Below are 21,348 nucleotides of genomic sequence, written 5' to 3'. Positions count from 1 at the left end.
CTTTTTTCTTATTGTTGATGGGATGAACTAAGAATATTGCTTACAAGGTCACAGGACCTAGCTGTACTCCCAGGAAAAACAAACCAACCAAAACAGCAATGGGCTGGCAAAGCAAAGTGGTGACCAGTAGTCCTAGGAGTTTGCTTATCCTTGCATGCTTTGGTCATTAAAACTTCCACTCTTTCTTGAAAGAGCCAAATTGGTCTTGAGAGACCAGAAAAGCAAACACGTCCTGTTGCCCTAGGGCCTCCACAGTGGTTTAAAAGTTAACCTGTATCTCAATTCAGGGCACAGACACGCTTTCTCAAGTGTGAACACCTTACCAACCTATTGCCTTGTCCATAGCATCCTGAACCTTCTCTTTGGAGTCTTGAGCATGTACTGCTCCAGTCTGTTGTCTGTGTTCTTGTTATGTCTTGATTTTTCTGAAAGAATTTCACAGTTTGCTGACAAACTCCCTCTGTGATTCACTTGGTGAAATGAATACACAAGCAGAGGGATGCTGTAAAGCTGATACAAAATACAGGCAATGTTGTGCTGGTAAAGGACAATGTTACACGTTCAAGACAGTTTATAATCATTTGGACTAAAAAAACTATGCATGTCAACAAGATGCTCCATCTTCAGTGTGGTAACAGGGAGGTTTCCAATAAATGTTAGCTAATATCTGACTAACAGAAAACACAGCAATTGAAAGCTTGGGGAAAAGTGTCAACAAGAAGTTTGTCTTGGAGAACCTGCCTCACTTCAAAGCATTAGATGTGGCTACAGAGCAAATCAATGAAGCAAAAGAAAACAAAAAAATATTCAACAGTTTCCAAGCACAAGCTATTGGGGAAGTCAAGAATGAAAAAGATGGGCCACCTCCTCCTGACCTCTTACACCTGTGCCACTGGGGAGCACAGGAGACCCAGCAAGGAAGGGCCTGTGTGTGAGTGGAGAGAAGCCGTGTTAAGCATTGAAACCCCTGACGCAGCCGGCAGACGGGGTGGCTGCACCTCCTCTGAGCACAGCAGTGCGTTCACCACGGCTTCTCCTGTGCAGCTGGGGGTGTTTCGGGAGCGCCCCCGGGCCGCCGCCGGCAGCCTGTCTGGGCAGCTGCCAAGCCCCTCCCGCTCCTCCTCCCCCACCCRCCGCCTAACGGGCGACGCTGACGGTTTAACCGCTCCCTCCCAGGGCTCGCGCGCGGGGCGCCGCGGAGCACCAAGCACCGCCGCTTGTCTATGGCCGGCTCGGTTTTCGCGGGGCAGAGGCAACTCTCTTCTCATTGGCTGTCTGCCGCCGCTGGGCGGGGACCAGGCCCGGAGGCGCATTTGAAACGGCCATTCAGCGTAGCCCAGCCCTCGGTGGGCGGAGCTTCCCATTGACCGCTCCTGAAGGGGGGCGGGCTCTGCCGGCAGCCGGGGAAAGAGGCGGCAGGAGGCGCGCGCTGYAGCCTGCTCTGTCCATCCCAGGAGTCAGTTAGCGGGAATGGGCGGGGCTAGAGTAACGGTTGCTCTCACCATTGGTTTGCGCGCCTCAAGGCTCCGCTGATTCTTACCAATCCCCGGAGAGTTTCCTGCCTGCCCCGGGGGGGGTGGGCCAGCCCGTGCCTTTCATTGGCCAGCTCCGGCCTCTATCCCTTCGCGGTTGGCCAGCTGAGCCGAGGGGGGCGGGCCGGCGGCTCTGGGGCGGCCATGACCGAAACTTGTGTGCCCCCTTCGGTGTGACAGTTGGGGCAGCGCGGGGTGAGGTTGGGCCCGTCCGCCCGCCGGCCCCGGGGCCCCCGCCAGCCCGCCTGCGCCATGGAGGACGACGAGGAGGCGCGCAGGAAGAAGCTGGAGGCTGGCAGAGCCAAGGTGCCGGCGGGACCGCTGAGGGGGAGGAGGAGGGGGCGCCCGCCCTGGCCTGGCGCCGCCGCTGCCCCGCGCCCTGCCGTGCCCCGCGGGCCGGGCCGGGCCGGGCCGGGCCTGGCCTGCGGCGGGCACCGGGGAGCGGCTCGCACCGGGCACGGTACTTGTCGCCGTCAGATGCTGCCAGCGCCGTCCCGCCCGGGCAGGGCTCTGCGCTGCCTGGCCTGCTGGCTCTGGGAACATAGTGCTGTTCCCCATACCCGTTCGTGCATTGCCCGTGCAGCTGTCTCCCTCCTGCTAAGGGATGCCGGCTTGTTCTTCCTTAGAAACTTGTTTTTTCCCCCAAACATAATGATTTTTCGCCTAATTGCGTTAGAGAACGCCCTCCCCCTCCCAGCCCCACAGTGTAGTTGTACTATTTGTTTAGACAGCAGTGCTACCAAACTGTATTTTCAGCGTTGATGCCAATTTGGAAATGTGTCGAGAGCTAAGAAAATATATAAGCAGTATTTATTTCTGTCAGACAGTAACAAGACTTCCTAACTGCTGGTTATCTGTAATGCTTTTCTCACTCTTACAAAGGTACATAAGTGTTATCTTCAGAGAACAAGGAGCAATTTAAGATACTACACTTATCTTCCACTTTTTTTTTTTTTTCTTTCTAGTGAAGTTCCCATTTTTACCCAGGTTTCCATGCAGTTATTGTTTCTGGATATACTGTATGTCCAGATAAGAATCCCCAATAATAGAAGATGCATATTTTACCACTTTAGTGACTGATGCACTTGCCCTTGCACCCATGGGTAGAWTAATGGGGAGCTGAGTTTATTTGGTTTGTTTCCAGTCATGATTCTAGTGAACATATCACGTGCTTTTGACAGGTACATGCCTTCATTTATGTACAGTTTAGTGAGATTGTATACCAAGCGTGTTTGATATGACTGGTGCATAAAGATAACATTCTGGTGGCAGTTATTGCCTGTTAGAGGGGCAGTGCTTAATATGCATTAACCCTCTTAGAAATTTCTGCTTTGTTTTGGCAATGATGTTATTTAAAAAGCTGATCAGGAATGACAGTTTTTTGTTTTCATTCAGCATTTCTGTTACTTTGTGGGCTGTTAGTGTCATGGTTCCCCTCTAGGAATTTATTGCAGTGTGATAGTGTGGTCATTGTCCACTCAATGAGGCAGAAGCTCCCCAGGCTACAGCTGCAGTGTTCCTCCTACTCCCCATCCCAGTGGGACTGGAATGAGGGGGTGTAGCTAGGAGGGCAGTGCTCCAGCCCCTTCTTCTTTAGGCCTAGTCCTGGTTGTTCTCCTACAGGCATGTTTTCAGCTGTCTTCTGTGTTCAGCTGCATCCATCCAGTCCTATGTAGAAGACAACTGGGGAACGTTATTGGTGGGAGCATGGGTTGTGGCTGGAGCTGCACAGAAGCAGTCTGATGGTGAGCAGTACAGCTCCTCCATCCCTGGCCTGTCCCACCTAGATGCTGTCACAGTTGCCACGTTCCCTGYTGTACCCTCAGCAGTTCCTCAATAGCTTACCCTCTCTACCTTAACACATCTTAACACATATGGACACCATCTCCTCTTGGAGAAGGATTGCGTGGTTACTTTTTGGATTAGGAATGAGAAAGAGCAGGAGTTCTTCAGGTTGCGAAGTTAGATTAGCTGTGGCAGGATTTCTATGAACATTTCCTTTGTAAAACTCTAAGAACAGGATCTGTTTATAGTTGGTTAGAAAAATATGATACGCTTGCCTTGAACAAGTTATTAGTTCCCACCTGTTGTACAGCTGTTGTTTGCCATTGGAAAAAGTAAGGACTTGCATTACATTTCAAGTTATGTGTACAGTGTCAGTCTTGCATCTTGGATTTTTTTTAAACTATATAGAATCATAGAATGGTAAGGTTGGAAGCGACCTCTGGAGATCATCTAGTCCAACCCTCAGTGTAGCCCATACGGGGATGGAACCCGTGACCTTGGCATTAGCAGTACCACACACTAACCAACTGAGCTAAACCTGCCCCCAAATGCAAAATGTGTTGTACTTTACAAAAAAAAAAAAAAAAAAATCATTAGCTCCCACAACATCCTATCAATATTGCTGTGACATCGTATCATATACCTGATATTCAGAGAGGAGAAGAAAAAGTTTAGGAAGGCAGAGGTAGATATAGTGCTTCCTCTACTTATAAAAATGTCACTGAGATCCATTATTTAGCTAGCAGATTGTGAGTCCCAGAAGATTTTCACAAAACAGCTGGACAAATTAATGGAAGAAAAATCTGTTGGGGCTTATTAAACACACAGATATTATGTTTAGCTTTGGAAGCCAAACGTGAGCTGCAGATTCTTCAGCATGCTCATCCGGTTTCTGCTACATACAGCTATGTGCTTGTCCTGTTCTTACACCCTTAGATACCTGCTGTTGAAGAGCAAACTTCTGGAATAGATTAATATTGGGCACACTACTGAAATAAATAGACCTTTGGTAGAAGGTCTAGAAGAATGTAGTCATGCTGAGTATTTGCGTTACAGGACTGTAAACTGCTTCAGAAACTTCCTTTGGATGCCCTCTGTTTTTTGAAGGCTCTTAACAGTAGAGCAGTAGAAGCAACCACTTCTCTCTTTTTTTTTTTTTTTTTTTTTTTTTATTGCAACGTCCTCCACCAAAATATAAACACTATTCTGAGAGTGAGCCATCAGTGAGCTAGTACAGTATTATCTTCCTGTGATGCAGGCCTACTGCAACATAAGGTCCGTATCTGGACTGCCACAAAAATGTTCGTTTTGCAGCTGGATCAGCTCCCTGAAGCATCTCACTGCATTGCTGTATGAGTGCTCACAATGGCAAGGGGCAGGAGTGCATGGCTAGTCACAGGGCCAGTGTTGTAATTATCAGATTTAGGTTAGATCACTGCATTCGGATACTACGTGAATCTAGAGGTGTGATTTGTATRTTCATTTAATTTTGTTGTCTTTGGCATCCTTAGATTTTCAATCTGCTAAATAATGGCTAGGGAAAGGGATATAATGTGACTTTTCCTCTTTAAAATAATATTTGTGTTATTCTTCTTCATATAGGAATAAAAACTTGTTATTAAAAAGTATTTAAAGCTATCACTGTATAACGGTAATAACAGCCAAGTTAATAACTGAGAAACATAATGAAAAGCAAGTGCTCAGTGCTACTGCTTTTTTTCTTTTTTTAATAATACAGAYTTGTGCTTTGAAGAGAAAGCCTTATTTGTGGGTAATGGAAGATGGTTCTTTCAATTTAGACCTGTTAGCTTAGATACATCTGTTATTTTTTAAGTTAACTAGAAAGTATGTTAACTGGCTGTGCCTCTAGTTACAGACATGTATGTGCCATACCTGACGTATCAGAAGATTTTGCTATTCCTGCATTTAACATAGTAGGAACTTGCAAAAAGAGTGTATGTTTTCCCAGAGAAGCTTCCTGCTTGTCATCAGTTTGAGAAACTCTAGAAATTGGTTCCTGGTTTGTTTGAGAGCACTTCTTGCTTATGTTCACTGTATCTAAGAGAGAGACTAAAATTCGTTGGAATCATTTGTTTCTTTTTGCATGCTGATGTGATGTTCCACTCTGTTGCATTTTCTGTGGATGTTGTTTTAGTAGTAATTTCTGAAACATGTAGAGTGTTAAATCAAGAAGCAGATGTTGTTTGAGGTAGACTGGGGAGACCTGRACAGCACAGTGTTTGCTATAGCATTCCTGTCTGCTGGCAAGTGCCCCTCRGGGGCTGGTCTTATGGGAGTATTGTGAAAGAAGGATGTCACCATGGCAGTTCATCAGAAAGGGGGACAAAACTTGGTAGGCTTGTTCTTCCAGTTTTAGGATGCTCATGTGGTGCTGGCCATACCAGTTTAGCAGTGTCTTGCAATTGCCATTTTAAAATGATCAGTCCTGTAGAAATGAAGTTTAAATACAGTGGTAGCTGCAGAAAGGGAGGATATTCTGTGCAGTGTACTGTACTTGCCCATCATCTTCAAGGCTAAAGTGAAGCTTTTATTTTAGTCCGTGCTGTCAGAAAGCAAACTGAGAATTGGGTCCATCATAAGGGCCTAGGATGCTTTGTGCTCCAAATGTCCTTGTGTTGTACTGAGAGGGATGAGGGAATCTCTCTGTGATGGGGGAGAATTGGCATTCTTTCATGATGTTCATGTGTGCTGCTGCTTGTTGGCTCACTGTCTGTGTATTTGATAGTACTTTCGCATGCTACTTGAATTCATGTAGTTGATTAAAACCTTTGGAAACTTGCTGCTGCCCCTAACTGCAGTTTTCACCATCCAGTGATCCCATAAATCTGCAGTATGTTTGACTCCAGAAACCTTTTGTGGACCAGCAAATTCCTTTCTCCAGGTARTTCCTTAGAATTTTAGATTAGTTGGTAGTATTTGCATGATGTACGTACATACATACACACACATATATATGTATATATACATATATTTGCACACATATATTGGGGGCAGATTTAGCTCAGTTGGTTAGACAGTGGTGCTGCTAATGCCGGTTCAATCCCCGTATGGGGCTATGCTGAGGGTTGGACTAGGTGATCTCCAGAGGTCCCTTCCAACCTTACCATTCTATGATTCTATGAAATACACACATACAACTTATATAATTAGAACATACGAACTGACAAGGTAAAATAGGATTTTTTTTTTCTTTTGAGTCATGCATTTAAAAATTCTTACTTGTATAGGTGTTTAGTCATGGCAGGTTTTAGTACTTTAATGTGAAATATCTTACTTGGTCTCACTTTACAAAGTCATTTACTGCCCTGTAGAGTGACCACTCTTTCTGCCTTTTTGTTTCCCATCTTTTCTGACTTTTTTTGCTCCTATTCTTGTTTTGTCCAGCTTGAAGATCTTCCTCTACTTGCTGTTATTCTTTAGGTTTCTTCCTGCCCCCTTTCCCCATGTCATCTAGTTAATTAGTGCAATAGCTATTTTTGATAAATAATGTCATCAGTAAGTGCTGGAGTTAACACCTGATTTCAGAGAATAGCATTTGTATCATTACAATTTTATTACTGTTCTGTTCCTTTTTTTTATGCTGGAAGACATGGTACCTGGCATTTTTTTTGTTTAATCTGCATTCACTATTAATAACTACAGGAACCATAGAACTTAATTTTAAAATAGTAAGTTATTTGTACATAAACACCTTAACAGCTGATGTAGGAATCTGATGTCTGTCTGTCTGCAAAAAACACTTTAAACTGGCTGTTCAGTGTAGTAGTATGTAAATGTATATTTATGAGCTGAGCTGGCGATTAGAATCTTCTGTAATGAAACTGGCGTGTAACAGGGAAGGACCCAAATTAATCCCTTTCACAAGTTGAATGAAAAGAAGTCAGTGAGACTTCTTTTTGCATTGTAGCTRTATTACAGCAAAACCAAACTATGAAGCAATTGATTTGCATGTATATTGCAGGTGGAACTTTGCTTTTGTGAATGTTTGCATCCTGTTGTCATTTTGACTGTATGTTTTATCTCATTGCAAGGGCATTTTAACTGTGTAGTTGATGGCCCATGGTTGTAACCTTGGAGAAGGCTTTTCAGCTATTAGAAGGATGTCTTAGAATTAGTGCTGCAGTTGAGATGTTAGTTGGAAGTGCTGCCTAAACACAATACTAGAGTTGAAAATAAGATAATCCTCTTTAAGCTGTTTAAGGTGCTAAGGAAAGTTAGGTAATAATTCTGTCAGTGACAYTCTTTGCAAGTCCCAGGTGCTTCACAGAGCTGTGATACTCTGATAAAGTAGAGCATCTAATTCTTCAACAGAAGAAATTAAAATGACCTGGCTTAATTAATTTTCTATTTATGTACTACAGTCTGCTTTTTGGCTAGGAAGTTTTGCTATATTCTCTTAAGGGGGTGACAGGGAAGGAGCATGAGGACTCACTTCCGTTAATTTTAATCTTAACGCTTATTCTGGCAAAGATTTATTTAGATACATTTCTAAGGGGTTATTGTTTTTGCCAGTCTTGCAGAAAGACTGTAATATGGCTCAACTCTTTTTTTTTTTTTTCATGATTCTAGTATATGAACAACTCATTCCTTTACTAATCTCCCTTGCTATAATTCTGAATTGTCATTGATACAGGAAGTTTCACTGAGTAAAATTTGATTCTTGTATTGAAATGAGTCTTTAGTACTGGTGGGGGATTTCTTGATTAATTGTGCAGTTATCTAGTAAAGATACTGAATGTGCAGAAAGTAGGAAGATAAAGCAGTTTTTCTGCAGATGTACATATTTCATCAAGTCAGGATATTCTTTGTCACCCATGAGTGTGTTAATCTTGTGGTCCTGCTACCTTTTTCTCACTTACCTCTCCCTCTACCTCTTCCAATCTTTTCTGCACAGCTTGCTTACTTCAGACAGCGAAAAACAAAAAGTGGCATCACGCAGTCGCAGAAAAAGACGGCGAAGAGGAAGGGCTCGTCTGTCCACACGCATGACGTTCCGAAGGAAGAGTACGCACTAGTGGCGCAGGACTGTGACTTTCTTCCAGATGTTGGGAAAGATATAGAGAGTGAGGCTGAAGACACGAACCTACTAGAGACAACAGTAGAGACAGAGGTAAATCTTAATATTTCTTGTGTTTCACTTCACTCTCTCTACAGATAGCAAGTATTTCAGATGCTTGTTTCGCTTAATTCGTTATTAGTAATAAGTAAACTGGTGCATTTTCTCTTGTAATAAAAAATTCTCTTCCAAAATGATCCAAGTAATTGAAAAAACTGAAGGTTTTGTCAGAAATTGAGCTTCCATTATATGGAATGACAGACCTGTTGTCAGGAAACTGTCTGCTCTTAGCCTGCTAAATTGAGGTCTTTCACCTTTCATTTCTGTGAAGTTTTCCATTGGTAGATTTCTGATTCTGGGGCTGTGATTCTGTGAAGTGGCAAATCCAGTTTGAGAAGTGTAGTAGATGAGTGAAAGTACCATGACTTCATAGCATGCAACATTTATTTGACTTTGTATTGCTTTGCTGGCTCAAACATACTTAAAATTTTCGGGGGGGAGGAGGGGAGGGAAAGTTGTTCCAGGATGCTTTAAGTAGGTACTGTAACCATTGTAAAGCCAGCACAGACATTGTTATGTTCTGTGCCAATTTTTTTTTAATGGGTCTCTTTTTGTGCCCGATCTATTCCAGTGTGTTTCTACTTGTGATCCTATACAAGTGACCCAGTAGTCATGTTAATAGACGTATATTGTGATGCCTGTGATTAGTAGGCAGCTGCTAACAGACAAATGGATGTAACGGTTTGAATTAAATGGTTGCTTTCCAGCTTCAGCTTACAAGCAAGATATATATATATTTTAAGTTTTGGAGTAGATAATCACATAACACACTTTCCCTCCCTGTCTTCCCCCTCTCCCTGTAGTAGAAGCAAACAGAACATAGCTTTGCATAGTATTTTTATAGGAATCTCATTTGCTTCAGAAGAGGTTGGCTAATGCTTTGAGAAACTGCAGAAGGTACCAGGCATCTCTCTAGCAACAACAAGCTAGAGCTATCTTAGTCTGAGAGTTTGTTTAAAAAGTAGTTTCCCAGTCTATTCACATGATACCTTCATTTTGGGGAGGTGGTGCCCTTCTGCACAAAAAMCAGCTCTCCAACTGTTCTTGCGGTTTCACAACATATAATAAATAGTAGCGTCGGAGAGTAGTGTGTTCGGAAACCTGACTTATTTTAGGATACCATTTATATGTGTGGTCCTCCTTTCTATAGCAGGGGTAGCTTTAGGAAAGCATCCTAATGCTTTCAGGATGTCTTGAATGTAGCTGTGGCTTTGCTACGGCTTTTATGAAACTGCATGCTAAGCTATCTTGCACTGAAAAAAAGCATCCAGTATTTTATCACTTAATGTTAGAATCATTATTGGTGTTCTTGCTACTTTCATGTGAACCTTAATTTTACAAAATTACTTAATGCTTCTGGAGAACTTTTGTCAAAATAGCCTGTTTGTAAAGTGAATGGAATTGCTGTATAGGTTACACAGGTAGAAATGCTATGGCATCCCTAGGGAGACAGTGGTCATTGGAAAGTACTTAGTGCAGATMCAAAATACTGAAAGGGCTATGATTTGACTTTTCTAAATAGCACTGCAGTCATCTGTGTCAGTATTGCCGAGGCTTTCATAAGAGTGAATATCTTTTGAGATACCATGCTACATTAAGTGTGTGCATCAGAAAATGCTGTTGCTTACATAATTGTCTGAATGATTTTTAGCATATTCATTAAATTGTCTCAGTCTGTTAAATTATTGACTCATATTCAGTAGTAAGTTAAAGAGTGCTTAATTGAATTTGCAAGCCATAAAAGCCAAAGATTAAAATCTCGAATCTCAATGGTGAGACATAGCACTAAATCTTTGAATAGGCATTAATAGCCATTTCAAAACTTCTGCATGTATTTCTTTTGACTGTGGATGAGCTGAGTTTCAGATATCTGTGTCTCCCTCCCTATCTTTTTCGTTATGTTTTCTGATAGTATGGGCTTTTCTGACCTGGCTGCTTAGAGTATTTCCCAAATGATTCTGATTTTCCATATGCATCTCAAAAATGGCCATGATTTAGTGGCTGTTTTATTTGTTTACTTGACAGGGAAGTGCTAATTTTTCCAACTGGGATGTACTCAATGATCATGCTGCTGAAGTAAGTGTAAAAGAAAATATGTTTAGTAACAGATGCTGATATATATGTGATAAAATGATATAGCCAGTTAGCAAAATGCTATATATGGTTTAGTCATAGAGGATTGTTATCATACATGTGATAAAAGTGGTATCATCTCACTGTGTTGAAGTCTAAAAGCTTGTATTTACGTGTATCATTAGCTGAGGAATTGATTGGTAAGAGTGGTGTTTTTACTGAAATCAGAGGTCTTGTCCAGAGATTGGAATATTTGTAATTGAAAAGAGGGTTTATTTTTTAATTATTTCAGGCATTAAAAACAAAAAATATTTTAAATGAAATACAAGATATAAGAGAATTCTAATGATATTGCTCTTAAGGACTCAAAGGATTGGTTAGAGGAACTTTTTAGAGTTCTTGGTTCCTGTTTTGTTGGTAAAAGCCATTGAAGCTAACTTATTTTTCACATGGTAYGTTGCTAATATTTATTTGAAATTGGCTAATTATGCTAGAGTTTAATGTTAAATCAAAAAAAATTTCATTATTATTGTGTTACGGCTGGCCCAGGGAACAGTCAGCCTAGAAAGACACAAAACTTTATTTAATTTTGGTAGTATTTTACCCCCCCTCATTTAAAACTTGTAAGTTTAAATCCGCAAATGTGTCAGAATGGGACTTTGCAAAAATCTGGTGCTATAGAATCAAACCRTTCTTCTCCATATTTTACATTTGCCCATTAAATTATCATGTGAAACTGTATGACCTCTGAGAAATATTTGAAATTTTTAAGAATTAAGGCTGTATTATATAATAGTGATATTAGATTCAAATCTAGATGCTGAATTTTTTTAAACTAAACCAAGCCTAGATTATAAGCTTGCAACTGAATTTATGTTCAGAGTAATCATAAAATAGAAATGGTATATTGTCCTTGATGAATAAATACAGTTTTTTTCTTTAATGAAGAAAGCTACAATAAATTCTGCTGCAGAATGCAGTCAGCTTGATGGTGAGATGTGTCAAACTAGAATAGCTGAGCTAGAAAACAAACTTCTGGAGAAACAGGAAGCAGTTGAAAGACTCACTACACAGATGAATGAGCTACAAGAGCAACTTACCCAGCATAGTGACTCTATGCATCTTCAGGTATGTTTCATAAAATTGGATAATAGGGATAGTATTACTTATTTTAAGTCTCGTGTCCTAAATATTTGTAGAATTAAAACAAACTATTGTTTTATGGAAGGATATTTCATCTTCTCAAAATGTACTAGCAATGGATTCAGTGTGGATTTATGAAGGGGAAATTGTGCTTAACCAATCTGATGGGCTTCCACAATGAGATGACTAGCCTAGTGGATGAGGGGAGAGCAGTGGATGTTGTTCACCTTGACTACAGTGAGGTTTTTGGCGCTGTCTCCCGTAACAGCCTCACAGGCAAGGAATTATGGGCTAGATAAGCAGACAGTGRGGTGGATTGAAAAATGGCTGAATTGCCAGGTGCAGAGGGTTGTGATCAGTGGCACCATGTCCAGTTGGATGCTAGTCACTAGTGGTGTTCCCCAGGGGTTGATACTGAGGCCAGTCCTATTCAACTTCTTCAGTAATGACCTGGATGAAGGGACAAGAGTGCACCCTCTGCAAATTTGTGGTAACACAAAACTGAGAGGAGTGATTAATACCCCAGAGGGTTGTGTGGCCATCAGAGGGATCTCAGTAATGCGGAGAAAGGAACCTCATGAAGTTCAACAAAGGGAAGCATGGGGTCCTGCCCCTGAGGAGGAATAACCTCTTCACCAATACAGGCCGGAGGCTGACCTACTCGAGAGCAAAACTGCAGAGCAAGACCTGGAGGTCCTGGTGGATGACAAGTTGATTATGAGCTAGCAATTGCAAAGGCAGCCAGTGATATCCTGGGCTGCATTAGGCAGAGCATTGCCAGCAGCTCAAGGGGAGTAATCCTTCCCCTTGATTCAAAGCTGGTGAGGCCACAGCTGAAATACTGTGTCTAGTGCTGGGATCCCCAGTGCAGGAGACATGCACTTGCTGGATTGAGTCCAGCGAAGGGCCACAAAGATGATTAAGGGGGTAGAACATCTCTCATGTGAGCAGAGGCCAAGAGAGTTGGGACTAYTTAGCCTGGAGAAGAGAAGGCTTAGGGGGATCTTATCAATGGAGATAAATATCTCAAGGGAGGGTGTCAAGGGTATGGAGCCATACTCTTGTCACTGGTGCCCTGTAACAAGATGGGCACAAACTGAAACATAGGAAATTCTATCTCAACATCAGAAAACACTTTTTCACTGTGAAGCTGCTTGAACACTGGTTACCAAGAGAGATTGGGAAGTCTCCATCCTTGGAGATATTCAAAAGCCGTCTTGACACAGTCCCGGGCAACGTGCTCTAGTTAACCCTGTTTGAGCAGGTGGGTTGACCCAGTTGATCTCGAGAGGCCCCTTCCTACCTCAACCATTCTGAGATTGTCTAGACCCTGTAGAAGYAGTGCTTAAGTTCTTCCTTCACCAATCTGTATCCCGAACTTTGTATCACTTGAATCAAACCTGAATAAATTTGAATTAGTTTTATTTTAGAGAAATTTTTATAAAATGCCTGCATAATTTCTTTTCTATATAAATGTTTGGGTATTTATTGATAGCTTTACTACTAAGTTCTGTGTAGCTGTATTTGAGAGTGGACCTTTACAGAGAAAACTTTAAAAACCACAAAGGACCAAGTTTCATGATGGAAAGTAGTTAATTGATCATACACTGAGGCAAGGGATAAGCATGAGACTACCTCCATTTATTGTAAGACTGATTCTCTAAAGGTTCAGTCATTGTAAGCCAAGTTGAATATGGTATGTCCAGTGACTAGGTGTCAAAGTTGAAGTTGCCTTACTGAGGAAAAAGATSGCCTAGTTAGGCCATTTAACTATTCTACAAACAGGTCCAAAGTAATTTTTCTTCTTAGTGGAGAAAGTGATATAAATAAATAAAGCTACATAAAAGGTCAGTATTTATCAAGTATTGTTCAAACTATTAAACAGGAAATGCTCATTGAAATACCAGTGTTGTTATAGCTCTAAATCCACTTCCTGGAAGCAGCTGGGTTCCTTTTAAAGGCTCAGATTGGACGACAATTCTTTCTTTCTAAAGATGTTTTTCTTTTTTTTCTCTCTTTTTTCCTCCCCCTCACTGTGATCATTTACACTATGAGTATATGTAAGATATCTGTACTTTTTGTTTTGGCAAATGATTAAACAAGGTAAGGTAAACTTTGATAAACTGACCTTTCTTCTCCTCCAAAACATTAAAAAAGTATTTTGAATTCCCTCTTTCCAGGATTTCTAAATTATGGTAAATTTTCAGGTACTTTAGAAAAATAGTAGCTTCTTTATTTAGATGTTTTCTAGTCCTAAAAGAAAAAATCAACAACAATAAAGATACTTCCTGTCAGTGAGGAATAATTTGAAAAGGTTAATGTGATTAACATGAAATAGGATTAATGTATCCCACCTTGTTAGCTTTCTTTCACATGACTGAAGGGATGAACTGACAAATGGGATACAATTTAGGGGTAATAAAGATTCATTATCTCCTGTAGAAAAATGATTACTTGTAGGCCAGTAAGAGCCATGAAATTTCTAAATTATTTTTTCCTGTTCATTATCAAATCCTATTTAATTAAAACAAAATCACTTGTGATTATCTTCCTCTTCTCTTTGAAATTGGTGGAAGATTTCTTTCCTCACTCCTACCTTCATGTTTTAACAGAAATATTTCTGTTCTGATAGAGCAAGTTCATTAAAACTTCAGTGCAACTACAGACTGTAACAGCTTTGCTTTAATAAAACCTATTGGGCTCCTAATATACTTTGGTTTTAAAGGCACACTTTTTGTGATTCATGTAGGAAACTGCCGTCCAGGAACGGAATGAAGTCATAAGAAAACTAACAAGCAGCCTTCAACAGGCGAGGAAGGATCGCAATGACCTCCAGGAAGAGGCCGCACATGTAGCTGACGACATCCATGGTTTACAACTTCAGTTACATCAGGTGTGACCCTTCTGTAATTTTTATTTCCTTAMAAAGTGAACAAGAATAGGTTTTGAACATAAACATGAAAACTTCTAGTGTACATCTTGACCCTTTCACATATTTCTTAAAGAATACATGACTCTTCTTTCTTGTTTTTGATGTTTCACAAAAATTCAGTTTGCAGTACAGCTGTGAAAATGATATTAGTGCAAGGCAGAATTTTCTGCAGTTGCTATACAGAAGTCCTGGAGACATCTTTACATTTGCTGCTTAACTTGCTGTGAAATATTCAGGAGATAACTGCACTTTTTGGTGCATCAGTTTAGCTTTTGTTAGGGAATTTTACCCAATATTGATAGTAGCTTGGGATCTGTACACAGAAGTCATTATAATAGTATGGACTTATTTGTGATCAGTTTACTTCAGCATAACAAGTGACTGTGTATCAGCTGAGGTATTACAGCTGCCTTTTATATACTCTACCTTGTATTTCTCAGAGCTAAAAGTGACTTGCTTCAAAGATGATTTCAAGTAACTGAAAGACAGCTGATGTAGCTCCTTTGATGCACAGGAACCTGCTTTGCTGATAGGTTGACTGTCGATTTGAAACCCTATATGTTGTGATATTCTACATCCTTTCATATACTTTAATTTTCTTTTTTTATCCCGTTTCATGATCTTCAGTGTTACAGTAGCTCCTCTCTCTCCGAATATCTTTATTTTTGTTTTTTAAGAGCCTTGTTGTGTATACCAAAGAATAATATTTACTGATTTTGTCAGGTTTGCAAGGTAAGAATCAGAGTAGGAGGGGCTATATGTCTTAAATGTCCAGCTAAGAAAGGGGTGCTTTAAAAAAAACAAAACCAAAAAAAACCTTAAAGGAGTATAGGGTTTTGTTACTTATGCTTGGAAACAAATCCTCTGCACAATGGAGTTCTTACTTTGGAAAAGGGAAAGAAATACTGCTTTTTCTGTGCAGTTCTGAATGCTATTGACAAAGTACTTTGTAATAGCGAGACTTACTCTACAGATGTTTGCTGGGATTTGCTCCCAGTTGATGATTGTTGAGATTTGCTCCATAAGCCACTGAAGACAATTATAAAGACTCTAGATTGCACTTCAGGTGTATTCTAAATAAAGGCTAGTAGTGTGATGCAAATCATTTGTGGAAGCATAATTACAACTTTGATATCAGATGAAAGAACAAATACCATCTTAAATATATTTATCTTCTTGGTTTTAGTAACATTTTTAGAAAATGTTAATTTAAAAATGAGTAAAACACTTTTCTCTGTTACCCCTAAAGCTTAAAAAAAAAGTGGGAGAAGTTCTTTTCACTTGAGAAGAGTTGAGGGGCAAGAAACCCTATGGTATTAGATTGTAAATACCTTGGAGAAAAGACTTATTTTGTTTATTGGCCTCTTACCAGAATGCCCAGCTCATTGGAAGTCCTACTTTATTTTTGGGGCTTCGTAAGTGTGAATTATCTAACATTTATATTTTTATGGTAAATAATAGTATTTCAAACATGAAACGACTTTTGAGGAAGAGTCTTATTCTTTGAAAATGAAAGAGTAAATCTGTATTAAATGAATACAGTATATGTTAAGCATACAGGAAGGTCAGTGTATGAGTTATTCTGGTGTAAACACACTTCTGACTGAATACACTTATGTGTTCAGGCAAATGAGATGCTGAGGAATAAAAGCCCTAGAAAAAATGAAGTATTGGAAGCCCAGCACCAAGTGACCTTGTTTCAGAACTGTCTCAAAGAGCAAAGTACGCATTTGGAAATGCTGCGTCAGAAAGCACGTGACTTAGAATTACAGCTTGAGTCTTCTCAAAAGGTAAAAGCTCTTTAAAGTTTCTTTATAGTTATGAGTTCTAAGTAATTAGCTTTTTGTCGTGAACTTGTAAGCCAAGATGGCTCCTTTTGGAAGAGGAGAATATATAGAACATTTTAATTTTTGCATGAGGTAGCATTGATACTTCAGTACTGAATGAGTACTAAATTTTTTCTTCAACATGATATTAAAATCTGGTCTTTTGAAGATGTTTGTCCAGCTTAGGCAAAGTAACTACTGAAAATTTAAGATTTTTTTTTGTAAGAAGGATTCAGTTCTGGTTGTTTAAAACTGACTTACTGTTATGTGTTKAAATTATTCCATTCTGTTACCATTTCTGTTGCAGAATGGGATGTCTTTACCACTGTACTAGACTCTCGTATAAGGTTAAGAAATTTCAGTCAGAAATAGCTCCTTTGCAGTGTTTATTGAACAGATGCATGTGGGAATGTAACTGAGATGTCAGAGGCATAGCATTCCAGTAGGATGAAAGCTGCTGTATAAACAGAGGGTCATCACTTAATAATTCTACAGTTGTGTTTGAATGGTTACTCAAAATGCTTATCTGAGAGCAAAACTTAACTGTACCTGTAAGCATATTTGTTTCAGATCCAAAACAGAGTGAAATGCTGGGAATATTTTGATGTACTTACTCCAGAAACAAGTGCTACAAATAAAGAAATAATCTTCAAGTTAAAAATTCTAAATGTAGAGCGGTCATAATATGCATTTAGAATTTGATGCTAACTCTGACCAGCAGTGACGATATGGTCATGAAAAAAGTTTTTCTTTAGAAGCAGATTTCATAGGGATTCTAATTAGTAAGATATATGAAAAATAGCTGAGAAAAACTGATTTTGTTTAGGCCCAGAACCATCAATGCTGTAGTTAAAAGCCTCTCACTCTCAAGGACATGTTTAAAAAATCCAGTTGCCTAGGCCAATGAAATACTCTGCATTTAAGGGTAAAAGTTACCTGTGAAGAGATAATAAAAGCTGGAGTTTTGGGGAAATTACAGTATGTCAYATTTCAATTGCGTATTTCATATGTMATATTTTATTTTTAAGAATACCAAAGATAAAGAAAATCTGCTTGCCCAAATGGAGGAGAGTATGAAAGATACAATGCAGCAACTGTATAAAACCGTAGAAGAAAAAGAAGAAAGTATAAAAAGTCTTCAGGATGTACTGATATCAGAAAGATTTAGCTTATCTGTACTACAACATACTCTATCTCTCCGGGACTCAGAAATAACAGAGTTAAAAAATGAAATATCCTTATCCAAAATGAAAGAACAGCAGCGTATTGAAGAACTCAAAGTGAATCATGAAAAGGATACTTGTAGACAGTTAGAGAGTTTGAGGGCTGAGCTGGAGAAATGCCACAGAAATGAGATTGCAAAAGCCAAGCAGGTATATGAGGAAGAAGTGACTTTAAAATACAAGAATGAACTTGAACAGTTAAAAAAAGAACTCTCTGCTCTGAATTCTGAGGAAGACATTCAGAATTTGAATGTCATAATAATTGACTTAAATAATAGGCTTCAAGAGTCTGAAATACATAAAGAAAATTTGAGAGAAAAGCTGGAAAACCATCTGGAAGATTTCAAGAGAGAAAAATCTGAAACTGAAATTAAATACAAAGATTTAATTGTTGGCCTCAAATCCCAGCTTTCTGATGCAGAAGAACAGGTCAAGGAAGCCCAGCGATATAAACGAGAAAAAGAGTCCTTGAATGAAGAGATCCAGAAACTCAATTCTTTCATCCAGGAATTAAATGAAAAGCTACATGTTGAGGCTGAAAGAAACATAAACTTAAGGCAAGAGATGGTCTACAATAGAAAGTTTATGAAAATGAAAGAAAAACTAATTTTGCAAGAGGTGTCAGAATTGCAGAGAGCAGATCTTGAAGAGATACAGAATAAACCATGCCAGCTTAAAGGTGAAGAAGAGTTAGTTCATGAAGAGCTAGAGTCACAGCATGGTTTGGGAGTAGACTCCTTAAGAGGTGAATTAGAAGTTAAGAATTTAAAGAAGCTCGAAAAGAATAGTGAAAATGAAAGTTATGAAGCTGATAGCCTGTCTGAAGAACATTCGTTAGAACTAGGCTCTTTTACCAGTGATGAAGGCTTATTGGCTAAATATCTTGTCTCCACAGAGAGACCAGAACAGTCATACACGTCAGACAATTCTGAAGGTTATGCCATTGAAGAAGGTAAATGCGAGTTAGACAGCAATATGCTTTTAGAACCCAGCACAGATTTCGTTCCGCTTTTATTAAAATTCGGCCCTGGTGAGAAAACACACCCTAGCAGTTTAGCTCAAGGGACTTTTGAAGAGACTGAGATGGAAGCAGAAGCCATGGTTTCATTTTTGTCAGGTAGCTCCCTGCAGCAACATAAAATAAGTGATGATGACGATGTAAAGGATGATGAGAACATTTGTTTAATAGAGAGATGTGTGAAGCTAACTGAGCAGCTCCATGAGAAGGAAGCAGCCTTGAACAAGTCTCATCAGGAGACCCAAGAAGCTATTGATAAATGGAAAAAAGTAATGACTGAGCTCTCTGATATGCATGGGGAACTGAGGGAAGAGCGTGAGGCACGGGCCCGTTGTGAAAAGGAGCTTGATCAAAAAACAAAGAAGGAGAAAGAACTTGAAAACAGAATAAGCTTTCTAGTAAAGCAACAGGATGGAGGCCAGCCTGACTGTGATGAAGATTCTGTAATACAACTATCAAAATCCTTGCCCTGGCAAGAAATGGTAAAAGACCTCAAGGAGGAAAGAGAAATGTTGATGGCGCAATTGCGAACTCAGGAGCAATTAGTGAAAGAAGTTCAAGAGCAGAAAACTGCTTCTGATTCTGTAACAAGCGAAGTACAGTCTCTTTTTGGACGTCAGTTAGCTGCTTTGCAAAGTCAAAGGGATCAAATACAAACACAGCTTGAGGCTCAGAAGGCCAAAAACCAGACAATAGCTGAGCTGCTTGGCCAGAAAACCATACTAGAAGAGACATTGCTGAAAGAACAGGAGTCACTCAAAGCTGAAATCAATAGTAAAGAACAAAAATTAACACTCTTAGTGGAGGAAAAAACAACCTTAGCAGAAAGATTATTTGAAAAGGAGCAGGATCTAATACAAGCAGAAAAAGCCTTAGCAGAGAATGTTAGCATCATAAAGAGTCTTGAAAAAAATATACATGAACTTAATACTGAGGTGAAAAACCTCAGAGAAGTACAGGAGTGTGAGAGATTGCAATATGAGGAAAAGCTGAACTCCAGTAACTCCAAAATTCATAAACTTAACACTGAAATAAAGGCAAAAAGTTCTGAATATGATGAGAAAGAAAGGCAGCTGACTGAAGAAATAGATCATTTGAAGAAAACTCAGTTGGAGCTTGAAACTAGCTTGCAAGAGTCTGTTCAGTCTGCACAAGCTATGCAGGAAGCCCAGTCTGAGATGGAGAAACATTACAAAGAGAAAATTGATAAAATGGAGTCTCAACATCGTGAAGAAATTAGTGAAGTGAGTTTGACACACAAGAAAGAGGTAGGCAGCCCTGATGGTGGCAGGAATTTGGGGATTTCAGAATACTTGAAGTAGTCATTGCAAATGTTTGTCCCTGTTTTCAGATAGAAGAATTAAATACCGAAATAAAGGAGAAAGTGGAAAAGCAGCAGAAGTTGGAGGAAGAAAGGAAGGAACAGATTGCTCTAATAAAAAAGGTAAGTTGTATGATCAGGTTTATTTTGGGAAAAATAAACTCATCTTGTGTGTGTTGTTTGTCATTTAAGGAGAACAAACGTTTTGGAGATGTTAAAGTCTGTACTGAATTCCCCTCCCCCATGGTGACTTTGATTTTGACAGGAGGGGAGCAAGGGGAGAATTCTGACTTAATAACTTGTAAGAGGGGCAAAGCGCTAAATAACTATATTTTTAAGAAAATTCTGTATCTGAGTGTTCTGTGCAGGTACATGAACGAGAGCACGATCGTGAAATTTCTGAACTGATTAGTAAACACAAAGAGGAAATGGAAGAGCTCTGTGCTGCCCTAAATAAAGAACAGCAACAGCTGTTGGATGAACTTCAGCATCAAATGGAAGCCACACACAAAACAGAGATTGAGCAAGCTCAGATGCAGTCACAGGTATAGTAAAGAAACACAGTAATACTGTAGCAGTTACTTGGAGCCTTTACTTTATAACAGCCTTGTTCCTTGTGCGTATTGTGTGTGCTGTTTTGTGTAATGGTGCAACTGAAGAATTAGGAGTGTTCCCCTGGTGGGTGGTGTAGTAGATATTTTTTATAGTAGTTCTCCAGGGTTCTTACTGCAATTAGTGTCTTAAGAGTAATTCTGAATAAAATTTGATATGTAAATTGATGGGTAAAGAAAGAACTTTCTTGTATTTCATGTCTTGGTAAGTTTAACAAGTATTTTTTTTTTAATTTTTTTTTAATCTCAGTAATATAATTAGGAATGCTTTTATACTAAACTTATATAAACTTGACTTTCTCTCCTCTGAATATTTGTTAGGTTTTTGAGCACTTTCATTAACATGAAGTTGAAATGCAAAGAATATGACTAGTCTTAGGTCTATTACTAGGTATTGGTGTAATTTTTGGCTCATTTAAGAATTGAGAAGGCCAGTCTATTATAGTTGCCTTTATTAACTGATGGATATTCAACACTTTTTAATGAGACATGGTGAATTTTATTTTCACTTCCATTTTTTCCAATACCACCTCAAAGTTTTACTTTGTACCAAATTATAACCATAGCAAATAAGAGGAATATTTTAACAGCCAATTGAAGGGAGGGGTTTGGTTGTCTTCTGTTCTGAAAATGTTGTGAGGTAATGGACAACTGCAAAGTATTCTGTAGGAGAAGAGTCAGGTAAGGAAAATCTTTTACTTTGCACTGAAAAGATTTTGCAAGTCTCACTATAACAAACGTCAGTAT

At 39.5% G+C, this 21,348-nt stretch overlaps 1 protein-coding gene across 6 annotated transcripts in view; it reads left to right on the top strand.

Moving 5' to 3' along the window:
- The first annotated feature begins 1,661 nt into the window (after window positions 1-1,661).
- PCNT (pericentrin) overlaps window positions 1,662-21,348 on the top strand; it is a 102,132-nt gene continuing 82,445 nt past the window's right edge. For all 6 annotated transcript variants that reach the window (XM_085312408.1, XM_085312407.1, XM_085312410.1 and 3 more), the window contains exons 1-9: window positions 1,662-1,838; window positions 8,233-8,448; window positions 10,480-10,530; window positions 11,476-11,655; window positions 14,420-14,563; window positions 16,228-16,392; window positions 17,457-19,937; window positions 20,021-20,113; window positions 20,359-20,535. In XM_085312408.1, the coding sequence (XP_085168534.1) occupies window positions 1,785-1,838; window positions 8,233-8,448; window positions 10,480-10,530; window positions 11,476-11,655; window positions 14,420-14,563; window positions 16,228-16,392; window positions 17,457-19,937; window positions 20,021-20,113; window positions 20,359-20,535 (3,561 nt within the window). In that variant the 5' untranslated portion in view covers window positions 1,662-1,784. The remainder of the gene's footprint in view (window positions 1,839-8,232; window positions 8,449-10,479; window positions 10,531-11,475; window positions 11,656-14,419; window positions 14,564-16,227; window positions 16,393-17,456; window positions 19,938-20,020; window positions 20,114-20,358; window positions 20,536-21,348) is intronic.

The sequence above is a fragment of the Rhea americana genome, unplaced genomic scaffold (genome assembly GCF_003343005.1).
Source record: "Rhea americana isolate MKP2758 unplaced genomic scaffold, rheAme1 scaffold_362, whole genome shotgun sequence".
Taxonomy (NCBI): Eukaryota; Metazoa; Chordata; class Aves; order Rheiformes; family Rheidae; genus Rhea; species Rhea americana.
This window is presented reverse-complemented; position numbering and strand designations above follow the sequence as displayed.